The sequence below is a fragment of the Gavialis gangeticus genome, unplaced genomic scaffold (genome assembly GCF_001723915.1).
Source record: "Gavialis gangeticus isolate Ggan-Ray unplaced genomic scaffold, GavGan_comp1, whole genome shotgun sequence".
NCBI classification, from domain to species: Eukaryota; Metazoa; Chordata; order Crocodylia; family Gavialidae; genus Gavialis; species Gavialis gangeticus.
This window is the reverse complement of record NW_017729025.1, coordinates 89,962,328-89,981,570: the sequence shown is the minus strand read 5'-3', so window position 1 is coordinate 89,981,570 and position 19,243 is coordinate 89,962,328. Positions and strand designations below refer to the sequence as shown.

The following is a 19,243-nucleotide window of genomic DNA, read 5'->3' as shown; positions in this document are numbered from 1 at the left end:
CCATCCCTGGACATAAGGTGAGTTTGACACTTATGTTCTGTTACCCAAGTGAGGAACACCAGGCTTCTCAAATTGTTACCAGGTTTTTCTTTTCCTCTTGGTGTAACAGAGTGATTGACAACAGCCTTTTTCCTTATAACTGATTAGCTTGTTTGTTCTTAGCATGACAAATTAGAACCAAGCAGTTCGTGTCTTTTGTTTAGTTAAGAGTTAGTTATAATTGTTTACCAGCTGTTAACAGAAATGTACTTTTATTACTTTTTTGGCATCAACTGTGTTTAAATATCAAGTAGTTTGAGATTAGTTCCCTAAATGTCCCTTTGTTTGTTTTTTCTTTCCTTTCTCCCAAGGAACTTACTGTCAGCAGCGTGAAGTAGAGGCTATTACTGAAGGGGTAGAAGAAGATGAAGGCTTTTGTTGCTGTGAACCTGGTCACCTTCCTCATATGCTTTCTTTCAATGCGGCCTTTGGCCAACGCTGGCTGGCATGGGAGGTGCTAGTGACAAAATACGTTCTGGAGGGCTACAGCATCACGGACAACAGTGCTGCTTCCATGCTTCAAGTCTTTGATCTTCGGAAAATTCTCACCACTTACTATGTCAAGGTATTATTCTGCAGTTATATAAGAGTCCATCTGTCCTTCAGCATAATGTTACTCTGCTGAATTTGAAAGCATGAACTCTAATGCTTTCAGAAAATGATATGCGTGTTCTTCACCATGAGGATTGTGAAATGCAACTCAAACTACGATTTTAGTAGGCAGCCATCAATCGTCTGGATTGTGATGTACACTTAAGAGGTCCAGTCAGCTGCTTGATGAATCTGTTTGTGGATGACGAACCCAATTTGAGAGCAATACAGTTTGTTTACAAGTTTCACAGATCCACATGTTGTCTGAGGTGGAGGCCAAGCATACAGCATGCTGCTTGCTTCTTTCTTGCTTCGCTTCCATCCTCTGGATCGAAGCCAGTTCATTTTAAGCTGCACCCAATGTCAGGTGTTCCCTCTGGATTGGATGGGATTCTGCACATTCTTCCTAGCTTTCTACACTGATTTTGAACGATTTCATATAATTTTTGCATAGATTGTGGTACCGCCTTAGAGGGTGAATTCACTTGCTAGAGCCATTTTGAATTTTGCTATACAAAGTATTCTTGGGGAATACCGTCTTCTCCCATTCCCCTGACATGGCCAATCCATCACAGTCTCCTCCTCTTGATAGGGGTTTCTAAGTGTGTCAGTCTTGTGCGCTCCAGTACCTCTGTTTGGTATTCTGCCTTCCACTTTATTTTCAGGATCTTATGCAGACATCCCATGTGGAAGCTGTATCAGTCTCTTGATATGCCTAGTATATGTAGTCCACGTTTCTGAACGATAAGGTAGGAATGACAGCACTCAAGTCTCAAAGATATGTTTCTTCACTTCAGCTGATAGCTTACTGTTATTCTGTGCACATTTTTGTAACAGCCCAAAATTCTTAGCAGATTAGCTCAAACTACATATAAGTGAATTATTTCACCATAGGACATTCATATATTTGTAAAAATAGTAGTTGTTTCTACATTTATGCAGCAAAATTACATTATAGTCTGGGACAAAGAATGAACAATATATCTACTGTATAGTTGGTGGAAATTTTGAGGGTAGAAGATGATTACTTACATTTCAGTTATGGGTAGTCTGGAATCCAAATTTAGTTGGGACAATGTTGAAGAAAGAGAGAGGTTGCATTTGCCCCTTCCCCATAAAAACAAACAGAAAAATCTTCCTTCCTGTTGATTTGGCGTCTGTAATGCTGGTTAAACACCACTCTGCACTGCCTTCTGCCTTTATAGTTACTGAAGACTAATTTTTGTATTGTTAGGAAATTACTTTTTCTTTATCTTCAAGAATATCAGTCCTTCATAAATTGTATGCAGACAGCACCTTTGAAATGCAGTCACCTCTAGTATTTGGTGCAAGGGGCAGAAATCCATCGTCATGAGCAAGACTGCATTACAGGAAAAGAAAATATTGACCAATTCTCCACTTCTGGAAAAAGGGCCATAGGGTCTTCAGTGACCACCAAGAACCAACCTTCAAAGATGACCTGAAAAGATCCTTTTATAGACTCTTACATGGTCTTTATAACCTTTCACCAAACTCAGAGCTTAAAATACTTGCTAGACATTCAGTTCCCACCTAAGTTTTTTTTACAGCTACAAGGTTGAATAGTCCCTTCCTCCCTCATTCATTAATTTAAAAGTTTATACTCTATAGAAACTGACTATTTAATCCCCTATATTTGCCAGATAAAATTTCCCATGTACTCAGTCAAATATTTAGATTGCCATAGATGGCAAACTAGATAATCTAATAAACAAATGCATTTATACCACTTCTCCAATGGCAGTTAGATTTATTCCTTTTATGCATTGCTTGAATATGGTATGCTAATGCATTACATTTCCATCGAAGATTTATGCAAGTGAGTACAAGGAAATGGAGATTTACTGTTTTCTGTACTGATCTATGCATCTTAAACTTCTGTTCCTTTCAGGGCATTATCTATTATGTCACAGCCTCCCCCAAGCTAGAGGAATGGTTGGCTAATGAGACGATGCAGGAAGGACTAAGGCTGTGTGCAGACCGCAACTATGTTGATGTAGATCCTACGTTTAATCCTAATATTGATGAGGATTATGACCATCGTCTAGCAGGTATCTCCCGAGAGAGCTTTTGTGTGATTTACCTCAACTGGATAGAGTACTGCTGCTCTCGAAGAGAAAAGGTAGGCATGATTGAGTCAAGAGAACCATCTGTGATTCCCAGAAGTCTCTTGCATATGTTTTCTTGCAGGGTTCAATTTTAATCTCTACTGAAATTTAGATTTAAATTGATTTGACAGTAAGTATTGTTGTGGGCTAGGTTAGTGGGTTAATGATTATACCTGTTCTCTTTATTTCAGTTTGTAAGTATTTTTATCTCTCTTGGTCAAATAAAAGCATACACAATAGATTGAAGTAAGTACAGTTGTCCTACCTAACACAGTATAACCTCATAAATCTGGCACACTTGGGACTGAGCATCTGCTGGAAATTTTAAAATTCTGGATTTTTAAAACGAGTGGGTGGGTAGGGTAATGGGTGGCCAGTTGTGGAGTGGCGGCATGGTGTGGTGGATGGCAGCGGCAGCCACCGCATTGCAACCTTCCTCCTCCACTGCTCCGGAACCAGCCGCCACTACTCCCCGATGTGCCAGATTTTTGAGAATTCCAGATTTTTTATATCCAGATTTATGAGGTTATACTGTACTTGGTTGTGTTTTAGTAGAAATCAGGGGCAAGTAAAATATATCCCATGGGCCAAATTTGGCTTGCCCAGGGATTTTATCTGATTTGTGGCAGGTCCCTTAGCCCTGGCCAACCCAAGCACATGGCTGTGGCACATGGGCCTTATACCATCCCCAGGTGCGCAGAGGAGCTGGGGCAGCTCAGTAGTTGAACTCTGCTTGCTTGCAGCTCTTCCCACCAGACCCAGCCCTGCTGTCTGGGCACCCTGGCCCATCCACTCCACACCCACTGCCAAGGGTGCCGGATGGAGCGGGTGGGCGGGTGGTTTCTCCACTGAGACCATTCCAAGACCCCCATGGCCAAGGTGTGCTCAGCCAGGCAGATGGGATGGGGCCATGGTCAGGCAGGGAGCAGTGTCCAGGAATGGAATGGGAGGGGCCGGGGCCAGGTTTGTGAGGCAATAATAGTGTGAGGAAGGGGTCCAGCGTGGAGCTATGATTCACTGCCCGCACATCCCTGCAGTGGGTGCCTGTTCTGCAGGCAGGGGCATGCAGGGAGTGGGGATCACAACTGCCCAGGCCCTGACCCTGCATTGTCATTGCAAGATCCCCGCCTCACCTGCCCATCCTGCTCCCAGATGCCACTCCTAGCCCAGCCATAGCCCCATCCCATCCAGCTGGCTGTGTGCCCTGCCCACAGGGGTCCTGGGTCAGTCTCCGTGGAAATCCTGGGACCAGGGCCAGGATTGCGAGGTTGCAATCCACTCCCAGGTCCAGTAATCTACCGCTTAAGGAGTTGTGGTGAGCAGTTGCGGGCTAGGGGGTTGGGGAGTGCTGACCTGGCCTGCAACAGCCCACCAAAGCTGTCTAAGTGGCTCTCCAGCCCAAACTATTGCTCGCCCTTGGGTATAAGTGGTCGTTTGTGGATAGTGAGGAATGCAGGTGAAGAAAGGGGCAACATTTAATGAAGCATCTGGGGCTTTAAAGTGAGAAATTATTTTGGAAGTTAGGGGGTAGGAGGAGGTCTTTCTAGGAAGTGTAACACTTGAACCATTTTTTTGATTAATGGAAAATAATGAAGAATGTTGTTTGTCTTTTATTAAGTGATTGTCACTTGCCAAATACTTTTTGGGGATGATGGAAAGTGCACTTAATAATTTGAATATGTGATAGTCTACTACCAAGAGAATTGAATAAATATTACAAATAGTACATCAGAACTGCTTCTTTGTAAATACTATACACATCACCTTCCACTCAGAAATATGTATTTGAAACTTGCAAGTGACTTATGTCTGCTCTATCAAAATGGCTTTTGCTTTGATGATCATGGATACAGTTGGTCTTCTGTGCTCCGAGATGAATTTTACAAGTACGTAGTATGCATGATAGAAGGTATGTGCATGCTGTAAGTGTGCAACATATTCAAATGGCAAACAGCACACTTGTCTTTCTAATCAGGTTTGTACAGTATCTATAAGATACTTACTTAAAGAATACCTAATTTGATTTTTATCAGGGATTTTTTTATCAGGGAGAGATTTATCTTTTGCATAAGCGCTAGAATTTCTGTCCTTCTTCCCTTGTAGCTTTTTATGTTGGTCTTTTTTTTTAGCATTCTTTCCAGAAGGATAGACTTTGCTGTAATATCGTTCACTTTACCTGACCTTCCTTTTTTTCCATTTTGTTTTTATTATAGCCACTGGATGCAAGTAAAGACTCATCCCTGGTGACTCTTTGTTATGGACTTTGCGTTCTGGGGCGGAGGGCATTGGGGACGGCTTCTCATCACATGTCTAGGTAACATGATGTTCTTCTTCAGAAGGCAAAGAGCCTAATAGCATCTAGATAGGGATAATGGATAATTCTTTACACAAGTAGTGGTTTTCTATCTGCCCCCAAATTAAACAGATGGCATAGTCCATTAGGGGGTTACCCCAAGTGTCACTCTTACCCCCTTCCCAAATTTGATCTGCTGCTCTGCTGGCTTCCTGGTACTCCTTACCCAATCTGCTGCTTTGCTTTCTGCTCCCTGTGGTATCTTCCACTGTGCTGCCAGATTCCAACCTAATCTGCTGCTGCCACACACACAGGTTGACCTATCATCCCAATCCAGGGAGATATACACTATGTCTAGTGATTTACATCTGGGCCCTTTTCCTTTATGGTTTCATTAATAAATATGGTACTTAACGGTTTTCCTCAAAAGCTCAAAAATAAAGTTAAACATGTATCAAAATCTAAAGCATGTCCCTTCACTGGACCTTGGGCTCCTGGCAGCTGCTGCTTCTGTAGGCTGTCTACTTAAAGGTCCCCTGCTCCAGGGCCTGTCAGTGCAGCCAGCCTGCATGCTGTAGTTCTCCTTCACCTCTGCTCTGTCAACCTTGCTAGGACTCAGCTGCATATTGGGCAAGTCACCTAACCCTTTGCAAACTACCAACCCTCAATCTGATATGGAAGGTTAGTGTAAAATCTGGTTGTATGCTTTGTTGAGGGAGACCCCAAGTTGATGGCTTAAATATAGGACATAAAGTAACAGAAGGCTACTCATCTCTTGGACTCTAAGTACAATTTAGAAGGTAAAAGGGCAAGTATAAGATGAAAGCTGATGAATAACTCCTTAGAGCCACATAATGCAGTTCAGCAGTCAGGTTAGCTCATAAAAGATGGTGTTTACATATGGTCCTGCTAAAATTAGTGATGTCATTGAGGTTGGTTGCATGGTCCATGAGTTTTCCATAGTTTCTTTTTAAATGAATTCAAAGGATTTCCTTCTAGTGTATTGTGCATTTATGCTAGTGCTAATAAACTGGAGGTAATATTTTGACATTTTTTTCAAAATTCCATTTTCAAAGTACCTTAGAAATTTAAGTTCCATGATTTACAGTGAGACTTCGACTCAAGTGCCTAAGTCACTTTTAGAAATGGGATGACAGGTCCCAAATCACATTAGGTTTTTTCTTTGAAGTTTTACCCTAGATCGGGGTGGACAAAATGAGGGATCTGGCCAGCAGCTGGACTCCATTTCCCAGCAGCCCCTGCCTGCATCACTGCAGCCAATTTCCATGGAGATCCCAGGTGTGGCAGGGCCATGACAACTTGGGGTTATCTGCTTAGAAAATCCCTCAGTATAGAATAATCCAGGGATTCCCAAACTCTGACAGATTGCACACCACCAATTTAAAATGCTATAACCTTTCAATACCACCAGCCAATTTTTGTTATAGAAAGTAATTATAATAAATATGTTTACAGTTACTACTGACAGGTTGTCTGTGTACCACGGGTGGTTCCCGTACCACAGATTGGAAACCACTGGAATAACGCATTCTGAACTCTGGTCTCCATAACTACAATGCATCTATTGGAAATGTTAACATATTTTAGTGCCTACATGCTGTTGTGACTTGGCTTCCATTCTTGTGTAGGCTTGCTGCTCCCCGAACCAAGACTGTTTATGGCAGGGGTGGGCAAAATGTGTCCTGGGAGCCAGATGCAGCCCACCAGGCCATTCTATCCAGCCTGTAGGGCCCCTAAAAAATTTAGAAAATTAATATTTATCTGCCCTCCACTGCCTGTCATGCGGCCCTCAATGGCTTGCCAAAACTCAGTAAGCGGCCCTCCACCCAAAATAATTGCTCGCCCCTGGTTTATGGGAAAGTAGCACAAGTATGCATGTCTTCACATATAATAACACTGTTCTAAATCAGTATTACCTGCAGATTTGTATAAAGCAGGGGTGGGTAAAATCCGGTCTGTGGGATGAATCCAGCCCACCAGGTCGTTCTATCCAGCCTGTGGGGCCCCTAAAAAAGGTTAGAAAATTCATTATCACCTTCCCACGGCTACCTGTCAAAGATAACAAGGTGCCAGTAGCAGCAGGACCCAGGAGGAGCTGGTGGTAGGTGTCAGCAGCAAGGCCTACTCAGCCCTGTCCCACCCCCAGCCCCCAACTGGAAGATTTTGCCTAGCAGAGGCTTCTGGCTTGCTGACCCTGGGGCCTTCCTCCATCCGGGAGTGGAGAATCAGATAAGAATGGGTGGGAAGGGGGAAGTGGCAGGAAGGGAAGTAGCAAGGGAAAGGCAGTGGTGACAGGTGCCACGGGGAAAGTGGCAGCGGCTGGAAGTGCGTGGCCCTGGTGTAGCCTCCCTTCCCCCACCAGCTCCTACTGTGTCCTGTAGTCCTGGCACTGCAGCTGGGAACTGTGCAGCACAGCATGGAGCTGGCCAGCACAGCCAGGCACCTCCCAGCAGTGCATGGTTCCCGGCTGCAACGCCAGGACTGCAGAATGCAGCAGGAGCCAGCCCAGCCTCGGGGTTCTTGGCTGGCTCCTGTTGCCACTTCTATCACCAGGGCCATGCGCCTGCAGCTTCTGCGCTACAGCCGGCTGCCTTCCCCACCCCATGCTGCGCAGGTCTACGGACTCTGTCCGGAGTGGAGGGAGCCCCGCCCCCCACTTCCCTGCAGAGTCCTGCATGGGGCTTCCCCCAGTGTGAGTGCAGGAGCTGCAGATGCAAGGTGCAGAGCCTTTGTGATGGAGGCAAGTTGTCCTCCTCGGCCCCTCATGCAGCACTGGCTGGAACTGCACCCTGCCAGGCGCCAATACCTATGCAGGGCATGAGCTCCCTGATCACCCCCGCCTGCTGCTGCTGCTGGCAGTGAGGGCTGTGCACCATGTGGGGAAGTGTTTTGAGGGTCCCCACACTCCCTGCCCTCCCTCATACTCCACAAACTTCACACACCAATGCCCTACCCGTATAATCCCCCATATACATGCACCCCAGCATACTCTATCCCCCCACCACAGCCACACCCTCTCAATCCCCCACACCCCACCATATACACACTCCCCTACACACTCACTCTCTCTCTCTCTCTCTCTCTCTATATATATATAAAAGTGAGACTTTATTTTTGAGTTATGCAGTCCCTCCTATATACAGTACACATGCACACACATCATGACATACATTTTTTTGTAATAAAATTGAAATATATTTTAGTAGGTGTTTGGCTTTTAGTATACGATTTGGTTTTTGTCTAGGTCTAAGATGGCAACCCACCCCTACCAAAAGGAATATTTTGGGGGGACAAGGGGAGGGACTTCTGGTGGCAAGGGGGTGCAACTTCCAGTCCCAAGGGGTGGGGTTACCCACGCGGCCCTCAACAGCTCACCAGAACTCATTAAGTGGTCCTCCAGCCAAAATAATTGCCTGTCCCTTGAATAAGGGGTATGCTTACAGAGGTTTTTGATTAGTTATGTTAATATTTGGGGCTTTTTTCTCCAAACCCACAGTAATTTGGAATCCTTCCTGTATGGGCTACATGCCCTGTTTAAAGGTGACTTTCGTATCTCTTCAATCCGAGATGAATGGATCTTTGCTGACATGGAATTACTGAGGAAAGTGGTAGTTCCTGGAATACGGATGTCGCTTAAACTGCATCAGGTAATATATTTGATATATAGTTCTTTTGATTGCTATCCATGCTAGTGATTAAATTGCAAAGCCTGAGGCCAGTTTTAAATATAGCTAATATGGGCAAGGCTTTGCAAGCTTTAAATTGTGTTTAAAGTGATACAAAGGGCTAACTATGTCTACAGTATGTTTTTAAAGAGAGGTTTGTGCACCCCTTCCATTCTGGCCAAGCAAGTGAAATTGTGTGCCATGATTAAGCCCACTGACTTGCCTGAGTAGGCCCTTTGCCTTTCCAGGTAGTTATTAATTTATTTTCCCCCTCCATCATCCACAGCCCTCCTGCCTTGTCTTCTTTTAAAGGGATTATCTACAGTGCTCCTGGGAGTGCATTGTAGAGTTTCCAAAACTAGCTTCAGTATTGCTGCACTGTAGTTTACAGTTTAAACCTATTCTTGGCTATGAAATTCTTGCCAGTTACATGTCTCCATCAGATGTATTTCACTGAGATTTCTTAGGGAGAGGGGGAAATCAAGCAGAGAGAAACGGGAGATAAGGAAGGAGGGGAAAATGTGTGAGAGAGTGGGAATGGAAAATTAATAAATGATAAACAAACTGATCCTGTAATCATATCATTTTCATGCATTGTATCTTTTGCAATTTTATGAGTGAGGAACGATGTAACTTATGATCAGCATTTGAAAAATTAATCAGAAATAGATGGCTAGAGGCAAATGTGAAGCAAGAAAAAAGGGCCTATGGACTTGGAAAGAATGGCTGAATTTAGCAAATGCATTAGGCTTCCAGCTGATGTGCACCCCAGGAGAAAAGAGTATTGTAGCCCTAAACTGTTTTGTTGTATCCTGAAAATTAGAAAGAGCTAAATTATGACAGAATTAAATAACTTAAAAAAAAAAAGGTAAAGTCCTTCCCACAGCAATAGCTGAAAGCTTCCCAAAATATGCTGTTTTTGTATTGGTGGTAATTAGAATCATAGAAAAGGAGAGTTGGAAGGGACCTCCAGAGATCATCTATTCCAACCCCCTGCCTGAGGAAGAATCATCTGTCCAAAGCATTCTATAAAATACATAATCTAAGCTCTACATCAAACTACCATCATCCCTGATACAACACAGAACTAACACCCTAACACACTAACACCTTTACCTTTGTCACAGGTAAAATAGGGGAATGATGGCAGGCAGTGTCCTGCTTCTATGTAATATTGTCAGTTTATGCTCAAGAAATCCCAGGTAGAGAGCCATGTCCTCTGCTACAGAGGAAGGCAAAAATCCCCATAGTCTCTACCAATGTGACCATGGGGTAAAATCCCTTCCTGACCCCAAATATGGTGATCAGTTTGACCCTGAGCAGAGGGGTAAGAACCTCTAGCCAGGGACCTCTATCCAACTTTGATCCCAACAAGGGCATTGACACATCCCAGAGTCCCCAGCCTTGGCTATAGTCCCCACCCAGTGCCTCTGAGGAAGGCTTACATGATGCATGTAGCAGAAAGTTAGGGTGAGGGCAACCAGTGAAGCCCAGATATGTGGGAAATACCTGCAGTAATACATACATGTAGCTACACCTAGATCATGCCTAACCAGTGTTTTCTCAAACACCTCCAGAAATGGAGAGGCCACAACTTCCCTAGGCAGTCTGTTCCACTGCCTCACTATTCTAATACTGAAAAAGTTTTCCAGATATCCAGTCTAAGCTTACTTTTCTACAGCTTCGCACCATTGGCCTCCTTTATGCAGCAAGAGAGAAAAGGTGCTTTCCCTCTCCTTTATGGCATCCCTTCAAGTATTTGAAGGCTGCTGTCATGTCCCTTCTTAAGTACCTTTTCCACAAGCTGAACATGCCTAGCTCCTTCAGCGCTCTTCTCATTTGATTTGTTTTCCAAGCCCTTTATCTTTGTTGTTTGCCTCTGGATCCTCTCAACTTTTCCATGTCCATTTTAAAATGTGGAGCCCCAAGCTGTACACTGTATTCTAGATGAGGCTAGCCAGCACCGAGTAGAATGGCACTATAACCTCCTGTGTCTTGCACCTAATGCTTCTGCTGATGCGTTGCAAAACCACATTTGCCTTTTGTGCAGCTGCATCACACTACAGACTCATTGAGTCTGTGATCTACTAACACTCCCAAGTCCTTTTCCATACTGCTGCCATCCAGCTAGGTGTCGCGCACTTTATATTTGTTTTTGATTTATTCTTCTCGGTGTAATACCTTGCATTTGTCCACTCAGTCCCAGGAATTATGGGTTTTTCTTAATTTAGCAGAGTGAATATAAAATAATCAATTGTAGGAGTAATGCAGCAGATAACTCTAGTAGAGCAACACAAAGCCACTGCTGAAGTAGCAGAGCTAAAATGTATAAATCCTGAAATGCTCTTCAAATTGTAGGTTGCTGAAAAATTTGACCGTGAATAAGATAAAAATTAGAAATAGAAAAATACATACCAATATGCATATACAATTTTTGTTTTAATGGGACCTTTTGAATTAATAAATTTTACGTGTACCAAAGCATGCCTGAAGGAATTTTGTAGGTGGAAAATATATTAGGTTTTAAAATCCAGCAGTTAACTCAGTAATTCCACCTACTCCGAGAGTAAAAAAAAAATGAAAAGAACGATAGATTGCGTAATAGTGTGGGTCTGTATTTTGACCACTGTAATTTTGTGCACTACATTGATCTGTTTGTGTGTTTGAGGTATAAGACCTTCTTCTTTTTTTTTGTCAGCATCTGAAAAGTTGACTCTTTCAAATAATGCTTGCTTTCTTGGGTTCAGGATCACTTCACTTCCCCAGATGAATATGATGACCCTTCTATCCTCTATGAAGCCATAACATCCCATGAGCAAAATCTGGTTATAGCACATGAAGGAGACCCTGCATGGAGGAGTGCTGTCCTTTCCAATTCTCCCTCCCTGCTTGCCCTTCGCCATGTGATGGATGATGGAACCAATGAATATAAAATCATTATGCTGAACAAGCGCTATCTTAGTTTCAGAGTCATTAAGGTAAACTGTTGTGGTACTACCAGTGGAATGGCCAAATGTGAGGCTTAATGGTATTTTGGAATTTATTGTAATCATTGTAGGAAACTGCTACTTCAGCCCAGCCCAGTACTTGACTTGGGGACTACATCATGGCTTGCCTCTCCACGTGAAGACAGCACTACATGATTTGTTGTCAGTATAGATCTTGCCATAAATATTAAAAGAAAAAGATACAATGTAATGTAATTCCTTAGATATCTAATGACAGTTCTAGCAGTCCTTTGTTCATTCCAGTGGATCAAATTTAAATTTTGCACTGTTGTTCATTTAGTCACTTAGTAATGAACAACATCTTATCATAAAACTCTTTCAATTGTCAGCTTGACCGTATGAAGGCAGTAGTGTTATACTGAGGCTTTGCACCAGCTGTGGTAGTGGCTTAAATTTTATGTATGCTTACATGTCAATGATAAATGTAGTTTTAATCTGACCCTTGTGTTGCTACATGCTGAAATGACTGGACAAAATTTAAATTTCCCTTTAAGGTCCCCATAACATCCAATCATCTTTGTATTATTTAGTCCCTTCCTTCTGTCCAAGTGCTGTTCTTGAATGCTTCTTTTGCCTGCTTCATTCGCACCCTGATCTTCATCATCTGCTAAGTATGCCCCCATAAAGATGCATAGGAGAAGTCTCAAATAACATCTATCAAGCTGTCACTCACTGCAAAACAAAATCCAACTTGTTTGTAATGGCCCACCTGCCTTTCTGTATTTGTTTATGTCTTTGAAGTGGGAAACTTGAATTCTTAGCATAGTTCTTCCACAGTACAGTGCTTGTATATATTAAGGCCAGGAACAGACTTTACAGTTGTCCGTGGACAAGTCGTGCCTGTGTTTATCCTGGAACAGAAATATCCCAGGATTGTTATGTACACACATCTCCTTTTTAATCAGGTTTTAGTGAGCCTAGGAATGCACTGCTGCTTTTCTGTTTCCAAGGCTGGAGATGAGCAGGAGCCTGGAGATGAACAGGGGAAGGAGCAGGAGGCTGGAGACAAGTTCCTGGAGATGAACTGGAGACTTCCCCTGCTCTCTCCAGCCTCCTGCTCATTCTCCTGCTCGCTCCAGCATCCTGTTCAATCTCCTGCTCATCTCCAGCCTCCCAAGGCTGGAGATGAGCAGGGGGCTGGAGACCAGCGGGGATGGGGGTGCTGGGACCCTGCAGGTGGGGTAGTCCATGTGCTGGGGTGGGGGGCTTTGCCCTGTGGGGGGCAGGGGACCTACCGCTCTTAAGCAGTCCCCACACCCACAGCCTCCCCCCCATACCTACCCACACACTGACTTACATCCCCCCACACAGACAAATGTAACATCTGTTTGTAACCTTGTTCACATCTGTACACAACAGAATAGGCACTCCTGCCTGTCCTTACCTAATTTTATAATATGTTGTCCACTTTTTCTTGCTTTTTGTTTTCTTATACAGGTAAATAAGGAATGTGTACGTGGCCTCTGGGCAGGACAGCAGCAAGAACTTGTCTTTCTGCGCAACCGTAATCCAGAGAGAGGAAGTATTCAAAATGCAAAGCAGGCTTTGAGGAATATGATCAACTCATCTTGTGATCAGCCCATTGGATACCCAATCTATGTGTCACCTTTGACTACTTCTTATTCAGATAGCCATGATCAGCTTAAGGAGATGCTTGGGGGAGCTATCAGTTTAGGAAATATCAGGAACTTCATAGTGTCAACATGGCATAGGTGAGCTGTGAAAATTAGCTTTCAAGAGTATCCACATCTTTAGAAACATCTGTCCTGTCACAGTTGTTGGGTTTATTTTGGCAGAATATAGTTTAAGAGAGTCAGTCACAGCAACGTGACTGCCTCCCAGGATTATTTTTCTTTTTGGCACAGTTATAGCACACAGCTTCTACTATAGCATGGAATTTTTTTGGCAGAGCATGTGAGTAATGTCCCAAGAACTTTCTAATTGACAATTCAAAGAAAAACTTTGAGTTGTCCCTTAAATTGTAACCTAGATGCTCTTCATTTAGTTACACAAGAAATTAAAGTCCTTGGAGGAATAAAGCTTATGTTTATGCAGGACTTTGAATGTATAAAACACCCTATGGGTTCTAAATGTTACTATACTGTACTACATGGCTTTTATGAGTACCATAATTGTACATGAATTAAAACGCATCATATTAAGATATTGGGGTTACTTCCTTATAAGTGCTTGGAGTGTTTACCACAAGCTGAAGTATTTTTTCCTGTCTCAGTCCAAGTCTTTGACGCATTAGTACAGCAACTTGTCATTCCTACAGTGGAGCATTAGATGCCGGCCAAGTATGCTTCAACACCCTTGATTTGGAAGCAAATAAAGGAAATGATTTGATAAGATTAAATGAGATAGAAAGACAGAGGTCATGCTAGGGGCCAAAGAACAAGTAAATCAGTCCATCTCAGACTTCATCCTCTGAGCAATAAAGTAAAAATGTTTATTAGTTCCATGTAACAAATTAACACACCACTTGAATGTTCAAATGTTGGCAGAGTTGCCATACATTTGAAAGGATCATAATATGCTCTATTTGCTGTTTTTTAACTGAAATTGTTGCTGAAGTAATAAGTGGGGAAAACCACAAAAATGCCAGCATTTATTTTTTGTTCATTTAAATACAGTATAGATATAATACAAGGACAGCCTTGACACTAGAGATCAGAGATGCATAGCTGCTGTGGGAGATGGGACAGCATAAACTGTTACAATTACAACTGGAGAACCAGTAGCTTCCTGCATTTTTTAAAATGTGCTGTTCTACTTAATGTGACCAGAATTTTAAAAGGGCACTATTACATTTCTCAAATATAGAGCAATATATATATATTGCCTGAATGTTCAAGAGTAAAAAACATTCTTGAAAAAAAACAACTACAAAATTAGAAAGCATGATATAGAATAAAATAAAACATGCTTATAACTGACCTTGGGGAAGAGGATGGATAAAGACTTCATAGTCTTTTGATTTTTTTTTCAGTATGTTGATTGAATTTTTAGTAATTTTCTGCGTGCAAAGTGCAAGGCCTTTCTTTGAATCCTGATGCACAGGATGTATGATTACTTTCTTCTCATTAATGCAGGTGATTTTCATTGCATTTTCAGGTTGAGGAAAGGCTGTGGAGCTGGCTGCAACAGTGGTGGAAACATTGAAGATTCAGATGCTGGAGGTGGAGCTTCCTGCACAAGTAACAATGCAACTGTCAATGAATCAACACAGAGCAGCGTGTCACAAGGTGGAGGGAGCATAGTTACAGGACAGGGACCTGTGGCAGGACTCCAGCCTCCTGTTACATCTCACCCCCCGACACTAGGTAAAGTAATGGAATTGTATGTTAGTGCCTTCCTCTCTGGCACAACTTGCTTTGCACCTTTTAGGCTAGAGCTGAGTTGCAAATACTAAATGGAAATAGAGCTGTATCCCAAAATCGCAGACCTGGGTTAGCACCATGACAAGTCCCTGGACCAAAGCCTTGAACAGTTGTTCATGTCTAGCAAGGGAAATTTCAGGGGAGGGAACAGTACAGGCATTCAACCTGCAGTTGCCCCCTGTTCTCTGTCCCTTTCCCCAGACCAGGGGTTGGTCTGGGGAAGGCATGAGGAGCAGCAGCTCCAGTCCTTCTATTACCAGGAGGCTGGAATAGCAGGGCAAAGCCACCTGCCCATCTAAGGCCACGGAGCCATGCAGTGTGCTCCTTTTAGTGCCATATCGGGGGAGTTCATCATCACTTAGCACATTCAAAGACCATAGCCCCCAGATGCCAAGTAGAGGGAACAGTGGGGCAAAGCCCCCAGCCTGTTCTCTAAACCAGGCAGTCCCCAGTTTGAGGAAGAGGCAGGGAGCAGCAACTCCTGCTCCCCTCCTGTCCCAGACAAGATTGGGAGGGAAACGTACAAGTGTTCACTCTTGCGAGAGGGTTTCTTAGGTTGGGGAGATCTTCCAGGTCTTTATCCCAGAAGGGCCCTCTTTTCCCCAGGATAAACTAGATGCATGCTTGTTCCCTTGTTTATACTGGGAGAGCAGCAGTTCCCCCCAGTAAAAATGTAATGTCTGTACACGGCCCAAGACCGGAACAGTAGGGGATGCAATAAAGGACTCAAAGTTGAGTTTTAATAGCAGTATACTATAGAGCAGTTTGTCTATGCCAGGCATACTCACCCCTTAATTATGTGATCACCATGTCTTTGTTTCTTAAGCTACTGCAAGTTTGCTACGATGGAGTAAAGCACCTGCTATGCAAAATTTCAGTTAACTTCTGAGGACGTATCCAAGTTAGTGATCTAGTGAGGAATTGCATATAGTTAAACGTTAAAGCATATCTGCTTCCCCAGATACTGTTTTAGCTCACTTTTTAGGAAAACAGAATTTTTCTACAGGTTAGTGTATTGCTACCTTCTAAATTTTCTCTCAGAATCCTAGAAAATGGGGCTGGATGGGGCCTCAGAGGATCTCGTTCAAGTTCTGCTTATGGCAGGGTCATTTCAGTCATAGTAATATTATATCTGTAATTGTGGAGAAATATCATGGTACCAAAAGAAAGATGATAGTATGCCTTTAATAAGGCATACAAGTTAAAATTTTAATTGTTTCTCTTCCCACCTTCAAATCAGTTTTAATATTTCCAAACTTGTTAAAAACAGGAGCAAGTATAACTGTACACTTTCTGTCTCCAGAACTTAGGACTACAATTAAAGTAAGTGTGTCTGACTAGAAATATTTGGTGTTCTGAAATATTGCAATTAATATTATTTCTGATACAGAATTACAGAAGGCAGCATGGGAAACTCCAATCTTCACTGTGGAAGACTTTTTTTTTTTATTAATTCAGGAATAGGACATCTACATTTATCAAGCATGTCTGTATTGCTAGAAGTGTGGATGTGATTTCTTAAGATGATCTTTGCCTACTCAGAAGCTTCACTGTTAGATCTGTGTATCTTCCCTCTAAAGTTCTGTAGATATTTCTGATGTTCCTGTCAAAGTTGTGTTTAGACACCAAAACACTTGTGTAAGCATCTAAAATAGTATGTGTGGGATACTATTTATAGTATCAGTTTATACTGAAACTGTCAAGCTCTTCTGATTCTGTATCTTTTATTTTTAGGCACCAGTCACAGCTCTCACTCTGTGCAGTCAAGTCTTGTCAGACATTCCCCTGCCCGTGCCTCAGTTGCCAGCCATTCATCTTACTGCTATAGCAGTCGTCATTCATCCCTTCGTACATCCACTACAGGCTTTGTGCCTTGCCGACGCTCTTCCACTAGTCAAATATCCCTCCGCAATCTCCCATCATCCATCCAGTCCCGCCTGTCCATGGTGAACCAGATGGAATCCACTGGCCAGACTGGTGTTGTCAGCGTGCAGCATGGCCTACCCTCTTCCAGCAGTTCCAGCCAAAGTATCCCAGCCTGTAAACAACATGCTCTTGTGGGCTTTCTGGGGACAGAAGGAGGGAATAATGTGATTGATGCACAGTCAGGCAGTAATGCAAGCCCTGCAAGCCACATGCAAGCCAAAAGAGATGAAGTTATTTACAGAATTCAGGTGAATCATTCAGAAGAAAATGTTAATAAACTACATTGCCTTAGTCCTTTCCCTTCATTGTTATTTCCTATGTTGTGAAAGCTACATAAGACTACTTCTGCCTCCTTTCCGCGGGCTTTGGAATATAGATATGTGTAGTTATGGTTAGAAAAATAATATGAGCATTGTATATGTTGCCTTTTCATGTCCTTAGTAGTATCTACCCATAAACGTACTTTACTGTAGCACAAAACTGAGAGTCAGCTGGATTCTTGCATGTTAACAGTAAAATGGACCCATTAAGTTTAGCTAGCAGTGTCTTAGTGTTGGTATTAAAGGTCAAATAGCTTCATTTGCAGTGCTGACAATTAGTGTAATGATTTTTTTCAAACAGAATTTTTCATGGAGGTCACTGTAAAAATGTTTTCTCTTCTATTTTCCTTTGTGTTTGCTCGTTGGCTGTAGCCCCATACCAAGTCTTTGAGCAGATGCGAGTACTCCATTGACTTAAGATGTCAGGAGCAACTTCGGGAGTCTGGAAAAATAAATTTGTAGTCTAGCTTATCTGTCAGTAAGCCCATGTGTTTGCTTAAAAGTATGTTGCAGGGAGAAATTTACAAGTTGGTAATCGGACGAAGGCCATGCCCAACTTGTTCCTGGTGGTGACATCCTAACGTAGTAAACTACTCCTGATCTTAGGCTTTTAGTGTAACCTTTGTGGCTGAAGTGTTGAAAAAACTCTAATTTGGCAGGTCTGAGCTTTATAGCTTTTATTTGCAGAAGAGGTTTGGAGGGCAGTTAAAGCAGTTAGGACCCACCAATGTTTCTACAAAACTTTGGCTTCTCCCAGAATATTTCCTCTGCCTCCCATATAAATGTTGCCAGTAAATTTCAACCCCTCTGTGATGGTGATAGATTCCACTTGTTCATTGAGCTGCTTTCCTGCTGTCCTCTTCCAGAAAGCCTATTTATTTTAAAACACCTATTAGGCATCTGTCAAATAGAGCTTCTTTTTTTCCTGATGATGTATTAAGTCTACCCTTAAATCTGTAGTACTGAAATCAGTCAAAGCTTTGCTGATGACTTCAGTGGATGCAGAATCAGTCCTTTTTTGAGAGAGTTCTTGAGGAACAGCCAAGAGGATGGTTATGATGTATCTGTTCCTTATGAATCTGTGACTCATAAAAGCCTAAAATCAATTCTGCTTATCATTGTAGATAATGGATCCCAGCCAAGTACTGGAAGGGATCAACATGTCAAAGAGGAAGGAGCTGCAGTGGCCAGATGAGGTGATACGGCTAAAAGCTGGGAGAAACAGCTGGAAAGACTGGAGTCCTCAGGAAGGCATGGAAGGCCATGTAAGTTTCATTTGGCTGTTAATTAACAAAATGCTTTTAAGTGAACTAAAGGTCAGGCTGAAGTACTACTGTTCAGCCATCACTTCCAAACATAAATATGCTCTTCTTTGAACAAACATCTGTGTTCAACTTGGGTAAAACTTCTTCAGACTCAACTGATGGCAGGATGGAAAATCAGATGTCTCAGCAAAAAGGAACACAACTTTTTCTGTGCGTTGGGTAGAAACTACTGTACCCTTCACCCAGCTTCCATTTTCCTTTCCTAAACTATGTTGACAGTGAATTTACCAGCCAGTGTTCATTTTGCAGCAATGTCTGGGTTATTTCTTTGTAGGAAGTTCCTTTTCCCAATTACAGTCATGTAGTGGTACACCATGGAATAATTAGTTTTGATCTCAGCCTGTGAGTAATGGTAAACTCTCTGCAGCAGCTGATGGCTGGATGGGAATTAGCAGTATAAAAGCTTTTGCAGAGGGGCTGAATATTGAACTTCTCTCTGGAAAATAGGCTTTTTTAGTTCTCTAGGGACCAGAAAATCAATAATCTCCAAGAAGCTTAAAGGTCCTTGTAATCTTTTTTTTTTTTTTTTTTTTTTTTTTTTTTTTT

General features: G+C 42.6%; 1 protein-coding gene across 6 annotated transcripts in view; it reads left to right on the top strand.

Moving 5' to 3' along the window:
* PCNX1 (pecanex homolog 1 (Drosophila)) overlaps positions 1-19,243 on the top strand; it is a 159,472-nt gene that overhangs the window by 130,270 nt on the left and 9,959 nt on the right. For all 6 annotated transcript variants that reach the window (XM_019519142.1, XM_019519141.1, XM_019519138.1 and 3 more), the window contains 9 exons: positions 351-604; positions 2,540-2,770; positions 4,970-5,070; positions 8,567-8,717; positions 11,483-11,713; positions 13,181-13,455; positions 14,861-15,069; positions 16,861-17,300; positions 18,497-18,637. In XM_019519142.1, coding sequence (XP_019374687.1) covers positions 351-604; positions 2,540-2,770; positions 4,970-5,070; positions 8,567-8,717; positions 11,483-11,713; positions 13,181-13,455; positions 14,861-15,069; positions 16,861-17,300; positions 18,497-18,637 — 2,033 coding nt within the window. The remainder of the gene's footprint in view (positions 1-350; positions 605-2,539; positions 2,771-4,969; positions 5,071-8,566; positions 8,718-11,482; positions 11,714-13,180; positions 13,456-14,860; positions 15,070-16,860; positions 17,301-18,496; positions 18,638-19,243) is intronic.